The 21,815-nt window shown below is 43.7% G+C and overlaps 1 protein-coding gene and 1 pseudogene across 18 annotated transcripts in view; one reads left to right on the top strand and one right to left on the bottom strand.

Moving 5' to 3' along the window:
* Window positions 1-21,815, top strand: part of FAM81A (family with sequence similarity 81 member A) — a 172,030-nt gene that overhangs the window by 131,090 nt on the left and 19,125 nt on the right. For all 18 annotated transcript variants that reach the window (XM_078333279.1, XM_054240432.2, XM_054240429.2 and 15 more), the window contains 2 exons: window positions 3,174-3,292; window positions 21,291-21,420. In XM_078333279.1, coding sequence (XP_078189405.1) covers window positions 3,174-3,292; window positions 21,291-21,420 — 249 coding nt within the window. The remainder of the gene's footprint in view (window positions 1-3,173; window positions 3,293-21,290; window positions 21,421-21,815) is intronic.
* Window positions 13,464-14,107, bottom strand: LOC103795509 (protein SYS1 homolog pseudogene; annotated as a pseudogene).

A 21,815-nucleotide genomic window follows, 5' to 3' on the forward strand; every position in this document is an offset into this window, starting at 1 on the left:
GCACGAGAATCGCTTGAACCCAGGAGGTGGAGGTTGCAGTGAGTCGATATGATGCCACTCATGCCACTACACTACAGCCCAGGTGACAGTGAGATTCAGTCTCAAAAAACAAACAAATAAAACTATGTGATATTTGTTTCACATGAGATATCATCTCACCTCAGTTAAAATAGCTTTTGTCCAAAAGACAGGCAATATCAAATGCTGACAAGGATTTAGAGAAAACGGAACACTCTTACAGTGTTAAGGGGCGTGTAAAGTAGTACAACGATTGTGGAGAACAGTTTAGAGGTATCTCGAAAACTAAAAATAGAGCTGCCGTGCGATCCAGCAATCGCGCTTCTCGGTATATACCCAAAGGAAAGGAAATCAGTATGTGGAAGAGAGAGCTGCACTCCGTTTATTGCAGCACTGTCCACAGTAGCCAAGATCTGAGGCAACCCAAGTGTCCATCAGCAGGCACGTGGATAAAGACGTGTGCTACATACCCAGAGGAGTGTCTTAAGCCATAAGAGAGAATGAGGTTCTGTCATTTGCAACAACAGGGATGGAACCAGAGGTCATTATGTTAAGTAAAATGAAATAAGCCAAGCACAGAAAGATAAACTTCGCATGTTCTCACTCATTTGTGGGAGCTAAACATGAACACAATTGAACTCATGGAGATAGAGGGTGGAATGATGGTTATCAGAGGCTGAGAAGGACAGTGGGGGGTGGTATGGAAATGTGAATGGTTAATGGGTATTAAAAATTAGTTAGCATTAGTAAGATGTAGTATTTGATATTATTGATTATATAATCAATAATAATTTAATTGTACATATAAAAATAACTGAAAAGAGTAGAATTGGGTTGTTTGTAATAGAAATGATAAATACTTGAGGTGGTGGATACGTCATTCACCCTGATGTCATTATTACATATTGTATGTCTGTATTGTATGTAGCCCATGGCCGGGCATGGTGGCTCATGTCTGTAATCTCAGCACTTTGGGAGGCTGAGGCAGGCAGATCACCTGAGGTCAGGAGTTCAAGACCAGCCTGGCCAACATGAAAAAACCCCATCTCAACTAAAAAATACAAAGATCAGCTGGATGTGATAGCAGGCCCCTGTAATCCCAGCTACTTGGGAGGCTGAGGCAGGGAGAATTGCTTGAACCTGGGTGGTGGAGGTTGCAGTGAGCTGAGATCTCACCACTGCACTCCAGCCTTGGTGACAGAGTGAGTCTCCATTTAAAAAACAAATTCCATATACCCCATAAATATATATATATCTACCATGTACCCACAAAAATTAAAAATTAAAGTAAAGTCAGTAGGTTAAGAGGCAATCAGTTGCCCCCAAGACAAAATAGAAGAAATCCCTGAGACCTTACAACCAAAGGCAAAGAGAGAGGAACCACAAGGGAAAAGCCAAATGCCTTGCAGACAGATCCAGGATGCCCAGCACGTCCATAATAGGAGTTCCAGAGGAGAAAAAGAAACAGACGCAGAAGAAATACTGGTTACACAGGAGAAGAAATTTTACGTGAGTTGAAATGTTTTTGTAGAGACATAGTCTTGCTTTATTACTTAGGTTGGACTTGAACTTCTGGCCTCAAGTGATCCTTTCCCCTCAGCCTCCCAAGGTGCTAGGATTACAGGCATGAGCCACTGTGCCAGAAATATGTATTGATTGATTGATTCAGTTTTATTTTTGGGGGATTTTTTTGCCCAGGCTGGAGTGCAATAGCACGATCTCGGCTCACCACAACCCCCACCTCCTGGGTTCAAACGGTTCTCCTGCCTCAGCCTCCCAAGTAGCTGGGATTACAGGCATGCACCATCACGCCTGGCTAATGTTTTGTATTTTTAGTAGAGATGGGGTTTTTCCATGTTGGTCAGGCTGGTCCCAAACTCCCGACCTCAGATGATCCACCCACCTCAAGCCTCACAAGGTGCTGGGATTACAGGTATGAGCCACTGTGCCGGGCAGGAATATTTTTTTTTAAATCACAAGTCAATACAATTAGAAATAAATAATACAAATAATCAACAAAAGCCTTAACTGCTTGAAAATGAAAAAACACACTTCTAAGTAATCCTTAGATACCTAAGATATCCTTAGATCAAAGAGAAATTCTAAACTGCAATTAGAATATTGAAAAAATAAAACACTCCATATTCAATCTGTGGAACCAGCAAATACTGTATTATGAAGACAATGGCAGCCGGTGCTGTGGCTCACGCCTGTAACCCAGCACTTTGGGAGGCCGAGGCAGGTGGGTAGCCTGAAGTCAGGAGTTCAAGAACAGCTTGGCCAACATGGTGAAACCTCATCTGTACTAAAAATACAAAACTTAGCCAGGTATGGTGGCACATGCCTGTAATCAGGCTACGTGGGAAGCTGAGACAGGAGAATTGCTTGAACCTGGGAGGCAGAAGTTGCACTGAGCTAAGATCGCGCCACTGCACTCTAGCCTGGGCAGCAGAGAGAGAGTCCATCTCAACAACAGCAACAAAAAAAAAAAAAAAAAAGAAAAGAAAAGAAAGAGAATGAGGCCGGGCATCGTGGCTCAAGCCTGTAATCCTAGCAGTTTGGGAGGCCGAGGCGGGTGGATCACCTGAGGTCAGGAGTTCAAGACCAGCCCGGCCAACATGGTGAAACCCCGTCTCTACTAAAAATACAAAAAATTAGCTGGTCATGGTGGCGCGTGCCTGTAATCCCAGCTACTTGAGAGGCTGAGGCAGGAGAATCACTTGAACCTGGGAGATGGAGGTTGTGGTGAGCCAAGATCGTGCCACTACACTGCAGTCTGAGCAACAGAGTGAGACTCCAAAAAAAGAAAGAGAGAGAGAGAGAGAGAGAGAGAGAGAGAAGGAAAGAAAGAAAGAAAATGGCTTCATTACTAAGGAAGAAAGAATAAAGCTGAAGGAACTCAGATTTGATGGTAAATTAAGGAACTTGCTCTGGGAACAGCCTCGAAGGACTCTCTGTTTCTAGGCCTCCTAGTTCTCTGTATGAGTGTGTTCAGGTGACTGTTGAAAAGGAGTCTCAAAAAAAAAAAAAAAAAAAAAGACAAGGAGTCGCTTATGAAAGACTGAGTTAAACATTCTTATTTTTGCCAAAAGTATGTTTCTGTGGAAGCACGTGAATTCTCAGATGGCTTTTTTAGTGGTTTTTATGTTGCCCAGGTACTCCAGGAGCAGATTCGTGCCCGGGACAATATTAGCTACGGAACTAATTCTGCCTTAAAGACCCTGGAGATGCGCCAGCTCTCCGGTTTGGGAGATCTTCGAGGAAGAGTGGCAAGGTAGGTGTCCAAATGTTGGGGTTTCTGCCCATCAAAAGCCATTTTCTATAAACTCCGTTATAGTGGGGAATATATTAATGGAGCCCCAAAATGATTGCCTGGCATTCCTTTAGTACATTTCCTCCCTGCTTTGGCCATGAAATCCAGTGGTAGGAGTTAAACCTGGTTGGAGGGTGCCTGGGCTTTCTTTTGTTACTGCAATTGATGTCTTCATGGGAAGAAATGATGGGAGAACTCACTCTGCTGACCTTGTGATTTGATAGGTAATACTATGTTTATTGAATCCGATAATATAAAGTTGACATAGTTTGTATGTCATTTCAAAAGTTTAATTTTTCCCATTATTCATTTTTATTTCTTTTCCTGAAGTGTATTGGTCTGGGAAAGATTGGAAATTTAGAAAAAACATCTTTCTCCTCAATCTGAAAAATGCTGTTTTCGGCTGGGTGTGGTGGCTCCCGCCTGTAATCCCAGCACTTTAGGAGGCTGAGGCAGGTGGATCACAAGGTCAGGAGTTCAAGACTAGCCTGACCAATATGGTGAAACCCCGTTTCTAGTAAAAATACAAAAATTAGCCAGGCATGGTGGCATGTGCCTGTAGTCCCAGCTACTCAGGAGGTTGAGGCAGGAGAGTTGCTTGAACCTGGGAGGCCGAGGTTGCAGTGAGCCGAGATCACGCCACTGCACTCCAGCCTGCATGATCGAGCGAGATTCTGTCTCCAAAAAAAACAGTGCTGTTATCTCAAAGTGTGCTGCGGGGACCAGCAGCCTCAACGTCACCTAGGAGCTTGTTAGAAATGTACCATCTCTGACGGGCGTGGTGGCTCAAGCCTGTAATCCCAGCGCTTTGGGAGGCCGAGGCGGGTGGATCACGAGGTCAAGAGATCGAGACCATCCTGGTCAACATGGTGAAACCCCGTCTCTACTAAAAATACAAAAAATTAGCTGGGCACGGTGGTGCGTGCCTGTAATCCCAGCTACTCAGGAGGCTGAGGCAGGAGAATTGCCTGAACCCAGGAGGCGGAGGTTGCGGTGAGCCCAGATCGTGCCATTGCACTCCAGCCTGGGTAACAAGAGCAAAACTCCGTCTCAAAAAAAAAAAAAGAAATGTACCATCTCCATCCCACCCTGCCACTACTGAATTAGAATTTGCATTTTAACAAGATCCCTGAATTCATATGCATGGGAAATTCTGGGCAGCCCTGAGCCAGGTCTGTGTCTAGGGCTATTTTTATCTGGCTGGGACAAATTTGTCCGCAGTATTTATGGGTCTCTTCTGCCCTCTGCTGCTGCTAAGAGCCAAGCACATGAATACGCATCAGCGCTGGAGCCGAGGAGCAAATGGCACTTCCAATCAGCCTGAGGTGGCAATCAGGGTAGTCTGCAAGGGGTCGGGTGGAAGAAAGAACAAGGACCTTCAGCATGCAAGGCCTCTGGAACAGGGAGGGGAGGTGTTCGGGTGAATTTGTGCAGACAACATGTTGAGGGCCTTGGATGCTGGGCATGTGTGTTTGGGTCTGCTGGGTAAAGCTTGGTCTAAGCAGAAGGCTACGTGGATTGGATGGGGACAGGTTGATCATCCTCCTTCTGGGGTTTTCTGTCCTCATCAGGTTTCCTTAGTGTGGTCCTTGCTGATGACGCCCTGTTGGCTTCCTCTCCTCTCTCTACCCTGGCACTGTACCTTTCAGCGGTGATCAACTCTTTGTTAGTCCCTGAATAAACCAAGCCCTTCTGTCCCTACGCTTTTGTATATGCTGTTCGTGTACCTAGCATGCCTTTCCTCCTCCTTTTATTTTATTTTTATTTTTGAGACAAGTGTCACTCTGTTGTCCAGGCTGGAGTGCGGTGGCACAATGTTGGTTCACTGCCACCTCCGCCTCCTGGGTTCAAGTGATTCTTGTGCTTCAGCCTCCTGAGTAGCTGGGACTACAGGTTCCTGCCACCATGCCCAGCTAATTTTTGTATTTTTAGTAGATATGAGGTTTTACCATGTTGGCCAGGCTGGACTCTAACTCCTGACCTCAGGTGACCCGCCCACCTTGGCCTCCCAGAGTGCTGGGATTACAGGTGTGAGCCGCCGCGCCTGGCCTCCTCCTCCTTTTCTAATTTCTTTTCGGTCTTTAAAGTTCAGTTCAAACGTCACCCACTCTGGAAGTCTTCCCGGGCAGCCCTGCTCCACACAGCTCCCCTAGCATCACCGCTCTATCGCGTCTGTCTGCTGTCCTCCGCACTCTGCTGACTACTGTGTGGGAGGGGGTCCAGATGTTTCACTTCTCTGTAGCTGAGTGCCTGAAACTGTCTCTGGAAAACAGTAGGTACTCAACATTCATCATCCATTTGAACGAAGAGGTGACCTAGACACTCACTGTAATAGGACCGATTATTTGTGGAGTTCGGCTTGACAGAAATCCCCGCTCTGATACCTCTCAGAACAGCAGGGAGTTAGAAAACTTGAGAGCTACGGGTCAGAATAGGGACTTTAGGAGGACGTTGAGAATCTTCACAGCCTCTTGAGTTGTGGATGAAGATCAAGTGAGGGAATACACGTGGGAGGCTTGGTGCCCTGCCTGCGATGGAGTGGGCCTGCCACTAATGGAAGCTTTATCATCTCAGGGGCAAGAGCAGCGACATCGTCCTTAGCGTGCTGCTTCTAATACAACGCAGAAAAATTATTCTAAAATACTCTCGGGAATCTTACATTCTTCAGGTTCCTGTAACTTCTCTCCTTCCCTGTAACAAAAGCTTTCACTGTAAAGGCATCGAGAACCTTTGCTTGTGGCGAGCACCGGACATTTCTGCTTTGTTTTGTGACGATGTTAGTCTTTCTCCTGCAAAGCTGTAAGACTTCATTGTTGAAATGAATTCATGTGAAATAAAAATGCCTTGGAAAAGTTTCTTGGCCTTCTTGCTTTGATTATGTAATTGCATTGAAGGGGTGTGAACTTTTTAAGAGTTATTCTTAAGTTACTAGCCTTCTATATTATGTTATATTTAATTTTTTAGTTTTTGTAGGCCCATTGGTGATGTAATTAGTAGGAAATGGGCCGTGATTTTTTTCCCCCGCTGTAAATGCAGCTCAGAAGGGCACAGGCAAGTTCTCCATGGAGGTGAGAGACACATTCAGCTCACATGGCATAGCACGCTCTGAACAGGACTTGATGAGGCCTGAAGACCCAATAGATGGACTCCTTCCTCTCTCTCTCCCTGAACAGCATAGTGGTTCAGGGAGAGGTCTAATTCACATACCTTATAAGTCACCTATTTAAAGCACACAATTCAGTGGTTTTTAGTATATTCACAAAGTCATGCAGTCATCACCGCAATCGACTGCAGAACTTATTTATTTTTTTGGAGTCGGAGTCTCGCTCTTGTTACCCAGGCTGGAGTGCAATGGCGCGATCTCGGCTCACCACAACCTCCGCCTCCTGGGTTCAGGCAATTCTCCTGCCTCAGCCTCCCGAGTAGCTGGGACGACAGGCACGCGCCACCATGCCCGGCTAATTTTTTGTATTATTAGTAGAGACGGGGTTTCACCTTGTTGACCAGGATGGTCTTGATCTCTTGACCTCGTGATCCACCCGCCTCGGCCTCCCAAAGTGCTGGGATTGCAGAACATTTTTATCATCCAAAAAGAAACCCCATACCCATTAGCAGCCCCTCCCCATTTGTCCCCAGCCTCCCTGATCCCCCAATCCATGGCAGGCCTACATTGTGTCTCTCATGGGTTTCCCTCTTCTGCGCATCCCAAGTGAATGTGTTCCCTTGAGACTGCCTTCTGACGTTTTTAGGGTTCGTCTTGTTTTAGCATAAATCAGTACTTCTTTCCTTCTATGGCTGCATAGTAAGTACCTCACTGTGTACTGCGTTTTAAAAATCCATCCATTAGTGGGACGTTTGGGTTGTTTCCATTTTTGAGCTGTTTTAAATAATGCGGCTGTGAACATTTGTCTGTTTTTGTGTGCTCGTAGGTTTTCGTTTCTCTTGGATATGTGCCTGGAATGAAAATGCTGAGTAACATGAGAACTCTGTATTTAACTTTAGAGGAACAGTGCAGCCACACTGTTTGCCAGAGTGGCCGCCGCTTTACATTGCCACCAGCAGTGTCTGAGGGTTCCGACGTCTGCGCATCCTCACTGACAGCTGTTTTCTATCTTTTTGATTATAGCCATCCTAGTGGGTTTGAAGAGGATCTCACTGTGGTTTTGATTGGATCCCCCCTGAGGACTAATGTTGTTGAACACCCTTTAATGTGCTTTTTGGTCATTGGCATATCTTTAGAGAAATACTTAGTCAGATCCCTTGCTCATTATTGGGTAACTGTCTTTTTATTATTGCGCTGTAGGAGTTTTGAAATATATATATTCCCTTACCAGATATCCGATTTGAAAACTTATTGTCCCAGTCTAAGGGATGCCTTCTCAGTTTCTCATGTCTTTTGAAACGTAAATGTTTTTAATCTTTGTTGTTTTGAGATGGAGTTTTGCTCTTGTTGCCCAGGCTGCAGCGCAGTGGTGCGATCTCAGCTCACCGCAACCTCGGCCTCCCGGATTCAAGCGATTCTCCTGCCTCAGCCTCCTGAGTAGCTGGGACTACAGGAATGTGCCACTAGGCCCAGCTAATTTTGTATTTTTAGTAGAGACAGGGTTTCTCCATGTTGGTCAGGCTGGTCTCAAATTACGGACCTCAGGTGATCCGCCCACCTTGGCCTCCCAAAGTGCTGGGGTTACGGAGGTGAGCCACCACACCTGGCCCTAAAATTTTTAATCTGGATTGTATCTAACATCTATCTTTTCTTCACTTGCTAGTGTTTGTGGTATCATATTTAAGAAACTGTTGCCTAATGCAGGTCACAAAGATTTATGCCTGTATCTTTTTAAGTTTTATAGTTCCAGCTCTTACATTTAGGCCTTTGATTCCTTTTGAGTTAATTTTTTTGTATGTAGTATAAGGTAAGGTTCCAAATTTATTCATGTCCTTGTAGATGTCTATTTATCCCACCATAATTTGTTGAAAAGTCTATTCTTTCCCCATCAAATTATCTTGGCACGCTAGTTGAAAATCACTTGGCAATAGATATATAGATTTATTTGTGGACTCTTGATTTTATTCCGCTGATTCTCAGTTCTTTTCTTATGCTGGTACCATACTGTCTTGATTACTATAGCTCTGTGATAAGTTTTCAAACTGAGAAGCGTGAGTCCTCCAACTTCATCCTTTTCTTTTCAAGATTGTGTTGGCAATTTTAGGCCCATAGTATTTTCATATGAATCCCAGCACTTTGGGAGACTGAGATCAGGAGTTTGAGACCAGCCGGGCCAACATGTCAAAACCCCATCTCTACTAAAAATATAGAAATTAGCTGGGTGTGATAGTGCATGCCTGTAATCTCAGCTCCTGGGAGGCTGAGGCAGGAGAATCCCTTGAACCTGGGAAGCAGAGGTTGCAGTGAGCTGAGATTGTGCCACTGCACTCCAGCCTGGGTGACAGAGAAAAACTTTGTCTCAAATTAAAAAAAAAAAAAAAAAAAAAGCCGGGCGTGGTGACTCACGCCTGTAATCCCAGCACTTTGGGAGGCTGAAGTGGGCAGATCACCTGAGGTCAGGAATTCAAGATCAGCCTGACCAATATGGTGAAACCCCGTCTTAAAAAAACAAAAAATTTAAAAAAAAGAAGAAATTTAAGTTCAGTTTGTCAACTGTTGCAAAGAAGCCAGTTGGAATGTTGACAGTGACTGTGTTGAATCTGTAGATCTGTTTGGGGAATATTGCCATTTAAAAAATATTACGTCTCGGCCGGGCGCGGTGGCTCACGCCTACAATGCCAGCACTTTGGGAGGCCAAGGTGGCCTTGATCACGAGGTCAAGAAATCGAGACCATCCTGGTCAACGAGGTGAAACCCCGTTTTTACTAAAAATACAAAAATTAGCTGGGCATGGTGGCGCGTGCCTGTAGTCCCAGCTACTCGGGAGGCTGAGGCAGGAGAATTGCTTGAACCCAGAAGGCGGAGGTTGCGGTGAGCCGAGATTGTGCCATTGCATTCCAGCCTGGGTAACAAGAGCAACACTCCATCTCAAAAAAAAAAAATTAAGTCTTTTAGTGGATTCAGTGTCTCACACCTGTAATCTCAGGGGTTTGGGAGGCCAAGGGGAGGATTGGGAGGATTGCTTGAGGCCAGGATTTTAAGACCAGCTTTGGCAACATAGCAAGACCCCATATCTATGAAAAAATAAATATAAGGTAAGTTAGCTGGACATGGTAGTACATGCCTGTAGTTTCAGGGAGCTGTGATCTTATTACTGCACTTCAGCCAGGGTGACAGAGCAAGATCCTATCTCTTAAAAAAAAAAAATTAAAGAAAGGCTTCTTTTCTTTTTTTATTTTTAAGGAAACAGAGTCTTCCTCTGTCGCCCAGGCTGGAGTGCAGTGGCATGATCACAGCTCCCTACAGCTTGAACTCCTGGGCTCAAGCAATCCTCCTACCACGGTTTACTGAGTAGCAGGGACTATAGGCATGTGCCAGCACATCTGGCTAATTTTTTTTTTTTTTCATTTTTTGTAGAGATAGGGTCTGTACCGGGCTGGTCTTGAACTCCTGGTTTCAAGTGATCCTCTCACTTTGGCCTCCCAAAGCGTTGGGATTACAGGTGTTAGTCACCATGCCTGGCTCCAAAATTCAGTATTTGGACCCATGAATGTGGGTGTCTTTCCATTTTTTTTTTTTTGTCATCTTTAATATGGTTCAGCAATATTTTGGAGTTTTAAAAGTATAAGTTTCACACTTTTAAAAATTTATTCCTAAGTATTTTATTCTTTTTGATGCTATTGTAAATGGCAAATCATTTTGTTAATTGCCATTATAGATAAGTATAATAGAGTTTGTCTATTGGTCTTGTATCCTGCAACCTTGCTAAACTCATTAATTACTTCTAGTAATTTCTAATGGATTTTTAAAAGAATTTTCTACACTTGAGATCATGCCATCTGCAAATATAGTTTTCACTTTTTACTTTCCTATCTGCATAAGTTTTATTTCATTTTCTTGCCTAATTCCCCTACCTAGAATCTCCAGTATGATGCTGAATAAATGTGGTGAGACCAGATACCCTTGTCTTGTTTTTGATTTCATGGGAAAGCATCCAGATTCCCGTTATTAAGTAGGATGTCAGGTGTGGATTTTCATCCAGATTCTCGTTATTAAGTAGGATGTTAGGTGCAGATTTTTTCTTTGTTCTTTTCCTTTGGAGACAGAGTGTCTCTCTTTTGCCCAGGCTGGAGTGAAGTGGCGCCATCTTGGCTCACTACAACCTCTGCCCCCCAGGTTCAAGTGATTCTCCTGCCTCAGCCTTCTGAGTAGCCAGAATTACAGGCGCCTGCCACCATGCCCAGCTTATTTTTGTATTTTTGTTAGAGACGTGGTTTCGCCATTTTGGCCAGGCTGATCTTGAACTCCTGACCTGAAGTGATCCACCTGCCTTGACCTCCCCAAATGCTAGGATTTACAGGCATGAGCCCCTGCTCCTAGCCCAAGTGTGAATTTTTTGTATTTCCTCTTTATTAGGTTGAGAAAGATTTTATTTCCCTAGCTTGTTGACTGTTTTTATCATGAAGGGTATTGGATTTTGTCAAATGGTTTTTCTCTACCTATTAAGATAATCGTGAGGGGTTTGTCCTTTTTTCAGTTGATAAGGTTTATTACAGTAATGGCTCTTCTGTTGTTAAAGCAAACTTGCGTTCTTGAAATAAATCTCACTTGCTCCTGATATATAATCTTTTTTGTATATTGCAGGATAAGTTTGCTAGCATTTTGTTGAAATGACACCATCTGTTGTCATTTCCTTACCCCCCAATACAGTTTTGCTCCATCCACCTCCTTTGTGCTATTATCAAATAAGTTACATTTGTAATGTAATGTACATTGTTCTATGTATGTAACAATAAAATATATGCATATTATTTTAAACAATGGCTTTTTAAATCAATTATGACAGGAGAGAAAATATTCATTTATACTGCCTTTATAATTACATAATTACCTTTACCCATGTCCAGTGTTTTTTCATGAGGATTCAGATTACTGCCTGGGGTGCTTGCTTTTAGCTTGACAAACTTTGTTTGGTGTTTCTTCTAGGGTGAGTCTTCTAAAAATGAATTCTCTCAGTTTTTGTTTTTCTGGGATGTCTTTATTTTGCCCTATTTTTTGGAAAGCAGTTTTGCTGGATGTAAGATTCTTGGTTGGCAGCTTGTTTTCTTTTAGCACCATGAATATGTCATCTATTGCCTTGTGGCCTCAATTATTTCCAATGAGAAATTAGCTGTTAATGTTATTGTAGTTCCCTTGTATGTGAGGAATTATTTTTCTTCTTTCTTTTTCTTTTTTTTTTTTTTTTTTGCTGGTTTCAAATATTTCTCTTTGTGTCTTTTCACTTTTCAAATATTTCTCTTTTTCTGTGCCTTTGTCTGTGTCTTTTCAGTGAAAGACATGGTGCATGTAATATGTGTTTTTTTTTTCTTTTTTTTTGAGAGTCTCACCCTGTGGCCCAGGCTGGAGTGCAGTGGCACCATCTCAGCTCATTGCAACCTCCGCCTCCTGGGTTCAAGTGATTCTCATGCCTCAGCCCCCTGAGTAGCTGGGATTATAGGTGTGCACCACCACACCTGACTAAGTCATGTATTTTTAGTTGAGACAGGGTTTCACCATGTTGACCATGCTGGTCTCAAACTTCGGGCCTCAATTGGTGTGCCCGCCTCAGCCTCCCAAAGTGCTGGGATTATAGGCATGAGCCACTATGCCTGGCCTTCTTTTCATGTTTTTGCCATGATGTGTCTGGTATGGATCTCTTGATATTCGCCCTACTTGGAGTTTGTTGAATTACTTAATTTTATCAATTAATGTTTTTCTGACATTTGGGAAGTTTTCAGCCATTACTTTTTGAATAATTTTAATGCTCTTTTTTCTTTTCTTTCTGTCTTTCTCTTTCCCCTGAGTTGGAGTCTCACTCTTCACCCAGGCTACAGTGCAGGGGCAAGATCATGGCTCCTTTTTTTATTTTTTCCCCATGGAAAATACTGTATTTATATACATAGGAACGACAGCTGCAAGCCCCTCACAGAGGAAACTCCACCCCAGAGAAAAATCTTAGCAGCAAATTCCTGTCTACCTCAGCACTATCAGCACAGCCCAGGCCAGAAGGTTGGGAACCCATCATACCCTTCCCGCCATAGAATTCTAAATAAGGCAGGACAAAGAACTGGAGTCCAGTGAGAGCTGGGTGCCTGGTCATTCCTAGAAGACAGGCAGTGTCTTTATGATGCAGGTTAGACTCTGAGCGATGCTGGGATTCTTCTCTGAGTCTTCTCTCAGCTACGTTGAGAGCTGGCAGCAGGATGGGGGCCTGGTAGAAGGAACTGGAAGGAAGTCACAGGTTCTTGGGTACACGTCCATGTGCGTATGTGCATTTTCCTTGCGCTTGATGCCTCCATCTGTCATCCTCTCCCTGACAGCAGCCTAATACTTTACACCTACATTTCTTTCTGTGGCGCTGGATCCGGAAACCAAGTGTTTCTCCAAACAGAACTGCTGTGATTCAGCAGCACTGCCAAGGTAACAGCTGTCCCACGGAGGTAAGACAGGTAACTAAAGAAGTGGTTCGCTCCAATCAGATATCCTTGATTTCTTTTCTCTCTTAAAACAACAGGCTGGGCTGGGCGCGGTGGCTCACGCCTGTAATCCCAGCACTTTGGGAGGCCGAGGCAGGTGGATCACGAGGTCAAGAGATCGAGACCATCTTGGTCAACATGGTGAAACCCTGTCTCTACTAAAAATACAAAAAAAATTAGTTGGGCATGGTGGCGTGTGCCTGTGGTCCCAGCTACTCGGGAGGCTGAGGCAGGAGAATTGCTTGAACCCAGAAGGCAGAGGTTGCAGTGAGCCGAGATCGTGCCATTGCACTCCAGTCTGGGTAACAAGAGCAAAACTCCATCTCAAAAACAAAACAAACAAACCAGGCTGGTGACAGGTATTGTGGCTCAAGAGTGGCATGGTCCCAATTCTGTTAATACCCTCAAAGAGGTCCCCTTCCTCACCTCTCAGATACCAAGGCTTCCGCAGACAGAGGCCATTCTTGCAGCTGTCATGCTGACTGCTACCTGCCTTCTTTGACAGGCCCTCACTCTCTCTCCCACACCAACAGAGACTCCACATTTCCAGGGTTCCTCTCAGATCTGGGCTGGACCTCATCTGGAGGGTCTGAGCAGCCCAAGGTGTTGAGGGGCCCAAGTGCCAGCAGGAAGTCCAAAGGGCCCAATTTTGGACATTGGATTTAGGGGCTGAGTTGAGGGGGGATCTCCTTGAGCTCCGTCCGCATGCACAGGTACTCCCCGATGACAGCCGTGAGTGCAATGAACACTGCTTGGACCAGCCACCAGGTCAGTGCCCAGGGGAAACGGGAGCTGTAGAACCAGCAGCCCAGGAGGTGAAAGAAATGGACAGTGACAGTGAAATACAGACACTGCTTCCCTCGGCGGATGAAGTACAGCAAGCCCAGGGCACAGGTGAGGGCGCTGAGGATGAAGGACATCATGGAGAGCCGGTCTGGAGGGGTGGAAAAGCCCAGGATCTCCGCGTCGAACATCTGGTCCAACGAGGGGGTGCTTCGCACTAGCCAGTCCACCAGCGCCAGCCACAGGCCCAGTGAGCCGTAATACACAATCTGCATGAGGACGATCTGCCACAGGATCAGCAGCGGGTCCCACACGTAGCTGCGGAACTGGCCCACCATCCCCTGCAGGGACATGAGCGGGGCCTCAGCCGGCGGCCCGTCGCTATGGCAACGCCCTCCCCCCTAATCATGGCTGCTTTTACTCTCAAACTACTGGGCTCAAGCAGTCCCCCCTCCCATGTCAGTCTCCTGAGTAGCTGGGATTGTAGGCATGCATCACCATGCCCAGCTAAGTATTTCTGTTTTTACTTTTAGAGACAGGGTCTCACTGTGTTGCCCAGGCTGGTCTCAAAGTCCTGGCGTCAAGCCATTCTCCTGCCTCAGTCTCCTGAGTTACTGGGATTACAGGTGTAAGCCACCACACCTGGCGTCTTCCCTCCTATTATTCTCATTATGCATACGTTGGTGCATTCAATGGCGTCTCAGTTTTTTGTTTTTTTTTTTGGAGACTCTCTTCATTATTCTTTCTTTTTTCTTTGAATCTCCGTTAATTAGGTTGCAGTCTCTACCTACGTATTTTCAAGTTTGCCAGTCTTTGTTCTGCCTTTCCATATCTTCTGTTGAGCTCCTCTATACATTTTTTATTTCAGTATTTCCATTTGGTTCTTCTTTGATAATTTCTCTAGCTTTATTAATATTTTCTATTTGAAGTAATATTATTATGCATTACTTTACTTTTTAAAGTGTGGTTTCAATCACCCTATGTTTGCGCATTCCGTATTTATATTAGCTATTTGAAGTTTTCTTTTTTTATTACTTTTATTCATTTAAGATGGGATTTCACCATGATGGCCAGGCTGTTTTTGAACTCCTGACCTCAGGTGATCCACCCACCTCAGCCTCCCAAAGTGCTAGGATTACAGGCATGAGCCACCGCACCTGGCTTAAAGTTTTCTTTTTTTTAAATCTAACATCTGTGTTCTCTTACAGGCAGTTGCTTTTGCCTGTTTTCTTTCCCCTAATTAAAGTTTACATTTTCTCTTTCTTTCTTTCTTTCTTTCTTTCTTTCTTTCTTTCTTTCTTTCTTTCTTTCTTTCTTTCTTTCTTTCTTTCTTTCTTTCTTTCTTTCTTTCTTTCTTTCTTTCTTTCTTTCTTTCTTTCTTTCTTTCTTTCTTTCTTTCTTTCCTTTCTTTCTTTCTTTCCTTCCTTCCTTCCTTCCTTTTTTTTCCGAGACGGAGTTTCGCTCTTGTTACCCAGGCTGCAGTGCAATGGCGAGATCTCGGCTCACCGCAACCTCCGCCTCCTGGGTTCAAGCAATTCTCCTGCCTCACCCTCCGGAGTAGTTGGGATTACAGGCACGCGCCACCATGCCCAGCTTATTTTTTGTATTTTTAGTAGAGACGGGGTTTCACCATGTTGACCAGGATGGCCTTGATCTCTTGACGTCGTGATCCACCTGCCTCAGCCTCCCAGAGTGCTGGGATTACAGGCGTGAGCCACCGTGCCTGGCCCCTAACATTTTCTTGCCCTTTTACATAATATATTGTAGCAACTCTGGATACAAGCCCCCTAGACTTGTTTTTGAGGTTATTTGCATGTTTCTTTGTTTAGCCACTTGAATAGACTGTTAGTGGTGTCTGTTTACCCTGCAGTGTGACGCCTCTGGTGTCGCTCCTCAGTACAGTCTGGGAAATGGGCACAATCACTTCTAATGACAGTGGTTTGGGAAGGGCTCTCTTTCACTGTGTCTTTCCTTGATATTTTATTAGGCCGTCTTACTCTGTGGGTATCACACCCAAATCTTGGGCTCCACTAATTGCTAGCATATTGCTCTATTATTTTTGACAGTGCTCTGGGACACAAATTGTCCTACAGTCTGATGGTACTATACTTGGATTACTGCCAGCTGTAAAGGGCTTGATACATACATACAATAATTATGTATATATACAGAAATTACAATAATATGGAAAATGAGGAACCAAATGGATGTTTTACCTGTCATTGCGTTTGCTATGCTCTGCCACTATGTCATATGCTGACAGAGAAGTTCTGCATCAGCCTGTGACCCAAGTCAGAGCTGTTAGACGTTTGGGACTCTCTAGATGGAACAGTCATTAGGTAGCCTAACAATAGAGTCACTCTGCCATCTGATGGTCACAACCTGGAATAGCACCTGGGACGTAACAGCTGCCCAAAGACCCCAAAAGGGAAAACTTGGAATGGGTACAGTATTATTCATCATGATGTAAAGCATCAAGCACGAATAGGAAAATGGTTACACTCATTGCAGATTCTTGTTTAACTAAAGCTGTTGGCCATACACACAGCTATGTAGAGCCTCAGGCTATCTTTATGAGTTTCTTTTTTTTAAGACACGAACGATGTCTTTGATTTAGTGCTAGATGAAATAGCAATACTGGGTTCCTCCTTTTATGTTAAACATATTTTTATTTTGAAATAATTTTAAATTCATAAAAAGTTACAACATTCATCAATTGTTAACAATATGTCACATTGACTGTATTATTCTTTCACGTATGTTATTTTTTTCTGAAACATTTGAGATTAAGAACATTATTTTTAACATAAGAAAACCAGAGTTGATGTCACTCTGTGTGTGTGTGTGTGTGTGTGTGTGTGCGCGCGCGCGCGTGTGTCTGTTTGAAGACAGAGTCCTACCCAGGCTAGAGTGCAATGGCATGATCTGGGCTCACTGCAACCTCTGACTCCTAGGTTCAAGCGATTCTCCTGCCTCAGCCTCCTGGGTGGCTGGGATTACAGATGCCCATTACCGTGCTTGGCTAATTTTTGCAAATTTTTTTTTTTTTTTTTAGTAGAGTTAAAGTTTTACCATATTGGCCAGGCTGGTCTTGAACTCCTGACCTTAGGTGATCCGCCCACCTCGCCTCCCAAAGTGCTGGGATTACAGGTGCGAGCCACTGTGCCAGGCCATGTTTTCTGATGGGAGTCTTTGGTATCTTACCTTATGCTCCTCTCTGTGTCCCCTACCCAGCCTGCTTCTTTATTTATAAAAGTACACAAGGGATATGTGCTGGTAGGAAACAATCAGAAATGCAATTAAATATACAAAGTAAAAATGAAGCCTGGCTAGGAGTGGTGGCTCCCAGATAATCCCAGTACTTTGGGAGGCCAAGGTCAGGAGTTTGAGACCAGCCTGGCCCAATATGGTGAAAACCTGTTTCTACTAAAAATACAAAAATTACCTGGGCACGAGAGTGGGCACCTGTAATCCCAGCCACTCAGGAGGCTGAGGCAGGAGAATTGCTTGAGTGTGGGAGATTGCAGGTTTGCAGTGAGCTGAGATCACACCACTGTACTCTAGCCTGGGCGACAGAGTCAGATTCCATTTCAAAAAAATAGAATAAAATAAAAGAAGAAGGCTTACCATCTCTTGGCTCTGCTTTACTCCTTAGAGGTAATAATATAAGCAGTCTGCTGTCTGTCCTTTTAGACTTTTCTCATAAGTAATAAGATAACAGTTTATCATTATAATGACATAATGGTTTGTAGTCTAACAAATTACCTAACAGTGTGATTTTAACTTTACAAAGTATTATATATATTATTCTGCAACAGAAGCTTTTCCACATAATGATGTGTGTGGATACTTCTCCAGTATGTACATAGATCTACATACTTTTTAATTGGATATGGATTATTTTGCTACACCTATGTACTATAATTCAATATATTTAGCCACTATTGTATTTTTTTTTTTTGAGACAGAGTCTCTGTCACCCAGGCTGGAGTGCAATGGTGCAATCTCAGCTCACTGCAACCTCCGCCTCCCAGGCTCAAGTGATTCTTGTGCCTCAGCCTCCTGAGTATCTGGAATTACAGGCATGTGCCTCCACACCTGGCTAGTTTTGTATTTTTAGTAGAGTTGGAGTTTTGCCATGTTGGTCAGGCTGGTCTTAAAACTCCCAACCTCAAGCGACCCAAAGTGCTGGGATTACAGGCGTGAGCCATCATGCCTAGCCGTAGCCACTGTTGTATTAAAGCAAATTCATGTTATAGTAATTGTGTTTCCAAGTGAGACACAGCACTGAAGCCAAGTGATAGCTAGTGAAAGTTCAGAATAATTTTGCAGCCTTTTCAAACTACATTTTGTAACGCAGTCTGTCCCTCAAACAGCTTTGTAGAGGTGATGAAACTGTTCTGACGTAGTGATACCTGATGGTGTCTATCAAGGAAGCTCGTGTTTGGATTGGAAAATAATTCGCTTTAAAAAATAACTGTAATGTTTTTTATTTCGTAGTATTTAAAAAACCTCAGCTTTACCCAAATATGATTTAAATATTTTGCTAAAAAATTATGAACTCAAAATAAAAAATCAGGGCCTGCATTTGGTGTTATTTTTAACCATCATTTGTGACACAGGAATGATTTGTGAGGATTGATGAAATAACATATGTCAAGTATCTACTACAGTAGCTAGTACATAGTAAATATTTCCTTATATTCATTCATTCACAAATGTTGATTAAGCCTCTACTATATGCAAGGCAATATGCTAGGCACTAGGGTTTTAGTGATGAAATAGGCATATGTAATATCTCCCTGCTTGCAGTTTACATTCTAGAACAGTCGTTGCAAAGTGAGAGTCTTTAAGAAAGTTGGAATAATTGAGCTGGTGGCTTACTTTCTTTAGAGTCAATAATAAATCAAATTTACCAACAATTTTATCAGTTTACGATTATTGCACCCTCCTCCTTCCTTGTGGGTGTTCTTTTCTCCTTACTGAAGTACATTCATTAGTAACTTTTTCAGTACTGGTTTGTGGGTGATATATTTCTTAATCTTTGTATGTTAGAAGCAGTCTTTATTTTGCACTTATTCTTGGATGATAGGTCATTTACCTTCAATACTTAGAAGATCTTTCTCCATAACCTTGTGATCTCTGTTGTCTCCTATATCTGTTGTAGGCTGTCAGTCTTATCGTCAGTTTTTGGTAGGTTACTTCTCTTTAGTCTTTAGCCTTTAAGAGTTTATAATTAGTTATGTGAATTTCTCCATGCTTTGTTTATTTTTACTTATCCCAGATTGTATTCACTGAACATCTTAAAATTCATATGTTTCTTCAGTTTTAGAAAATTGTTGGCATTCACGCCTCAAATACTGCTTCTCGGCCATTGTCTCTATTTCCTTCCTTTGGAACTCCTCCTTGACTTATGTTAGCATTTCTCTATTTGACTTCCATGTTTCTTAACTATTTTCTCATGTTTTTAACCTTTGCTACCTTCTGAGTGAGTTCCTTGCTATTATCATTGAATCCACTGATTCTATCTTCAACCATGTCCAGTCTAGAATTATTAAGACAAGGCCTGGGTGCAGTGGCTCATGCCTGTAAACCCAACACTTTGGGAGGTTGAGGCGGGTGGATCACCTGAGATCAGGAGTTCGAGACCAACCTGGCCAACACAGTGAAACCCTGTATCTACCAAAAGTACAAAAATTAGCAGGGTGTGGTGATGCATGCCTATAATCCCAGCTACTCAGGAGGCTGAGGCAGGAGAATGGCTTGAACCTGGGAGGCAGAGGTTGCAGTGAGCTGAGATAGTGCCACTGCGCTCTAGACTGGGTGACAAGAGTTAGACTCCGTCTCAAACAAATGGACAAAGTTGCAGAAAGAAGTCATTGATCATCTTAGCTGCCTGTAGCACGGAAGTAAGTGACTTGCTGGATGGAGTGTGCGTGGACGTGGATGTATTACATCTGCAGTCCGCCCCTGTGTCTGCCCACAACTGACGGGAGATTAGCGGGTTCTCCTTTTCCACCTTCTGAGTCTTGTATAAATGTGTCTTCGCTGTCAGAATCTAACTCAGAACCCTCTGGTAAGGACATCTAGGAAGTATAGTTTGGGGCTTCGGTCCCTATGATTTTACAAGGAGCAAAAATGTTTGTCAGTTAAGAATGATCCATTTATTTAAACTCTTTTCCTTGTTACTAATCCTCCAGTTTTTTCCTAAGCCTCTAACATTAGCCACTTCCCTTGACTGTCTGATCATCTCTTATTCCAGGCAAAATGAATCCCCCAATATATTGTTTGAAATTCCGCCTTTCTAATAATTTTTAGGGGTACTCCTGAGAGGATCTATAAGCATCATCAGTCTTATTCCAGAAGGCACCAGCATACTGAGTGTGACCATCTGTAAGCCAGGACTGACTTTTCCGTCCTCGTTACACCTGTTCACCGAGAACTCTTCTAGAAGCCACGGCGTTTTTTGTTGTTGTTGTTTTTCATTTTTTCGGTTTTTTTTTTTGTATTATCATTTTATCTTTTTGTAGACACAGGATCTCACTATGTTGCCCAGGCCAGCCTTGAACTCCTGGGCTCAAGCAATTCTCCTGCCTCAACTTCAGCCTCCCAAGTAGCAGGAGGGAAAAGATGAAGAAGTCATAGGTGTGGATTGAAGGAGAGTTGGTGCAGTCGCAGGAGCAGATGCCATGGTGGGAATCTGGGCTCTTGTAACTGACTTGTGCCTTTTGAACCTGCTGGAGCTTGCTCTCTAGAACCCCTTTCCCCTTGAAGATGGAGTGCTGTTCCTAGGCCCACCTTCCAGTGTGGTAATCATGATGGATAGCTGTATTGCAGGGACACCTAATGTCCCCTCTTAGGCATTCTGTCTCTACTGTAGCCAGCCAATAGCTTCTTCTTAAAGACGAAGACTGTCTCAGAACACAGCATTACTTAGCTCTAAACGCTATGGGTCCATTTTGTGACTCTCCTATCAGAACTTGTCAGAGGCTTCCTACAGCTCATCTGCCGTAAATACTCTGAGCACCATTGGGTCTGCCAAGTTAGAAGGCCCACAGGGCAGCTGCTTTTACTGCAGCTTGTACCGGCCTCAAAGCCTTCCCCTGCTCTAGACCCCACTCATGCTATATAGATTTACAAGGGATTTGGTCAAAGTTTTGATGTGATATTTTCCAACATGGCAGAAGTTGCCTTCTGAATCCAAAGAGGCTCCCAACTTCAAAAGGCAGGGGTGGTGCTGGAGAGTGACAGACCACATCCAGCACTAGCTATGCTCTTCGTGTCGGCCTCTCGCTGCGCATACAGTGCTGTACTCACAAGCACCGTAAAGACTGTTTCTTTGGTGGTTTTATCTCCAGCCTTATTAAGCAGCCTCCCCGTGGTTTAGCTTAAAAACCATAATGAGGCCAGCTCTCTAAATTCATTCGAACCTCGGTCCAAAAGAATGATGGACAGCGCGGTTTCTTTGAGTGGGTTTTGCATTTCAGAGTGTGTAAGGAAGCTTGTGAGCACGTTTTTAAACTTTAATAAGAATCGGCTTTGTTCTCTGCCTGGACAGATGTGATGCCAGCATAGCCAGACTTTCTGCAGAGCACAAAACGACCTACGAGGGGCTCCAGCATTTGAACAAAGAACAGCAGGCTGCCAAACTTATCCTGGAAACAAAAATCAAAGACGCGGAGGGACAGGTACGACCTGTTGCAGGTAGCTGTTCTTAGCTAAGAGTAACATGGTGTTGATTATTTCTTACAGGAGAAGCCAGCTGGGGCACCTAGCATGGGTTGATGCCAATCATAGGCTTCGTTTCTTTGCTCCTTCCTTTCCTCTTTCACTAGAGTGCCCCTTCGTGTGTGTGGCAATCAAAACACCCAAATTTTTTGGTATAGTCCTAATTCTTTCCCCCACCACCCACATTCCTAAAGCAACGAATACACTGCAGAGATTCTAAATGACCCCTCGAAAGCTATCTCTTGCACAAGTGAGTGATCAGGTATTCCTTTACATGCCACTCGTCCTAATTTTTGATTCAGGAAATGATGTATTCACTGGGACTCATTGTATGTGTTACCTTATCACATAGTCT

The sequence above is a fragment of the Callithrix jacchus genome, chromosome 8 (genome assembly GCF_049354715.1).
Source record: "Callithrix jacchus isolate 240 chromosome 8, calJac240_pri, whole genome shotgun sequence".
Taxonomy (NCBI): Eukaryota; Metazoa; Chordata; class Mammalia; order Primates; family Cebidae; genus Callithrix; species Callithrix jacchus.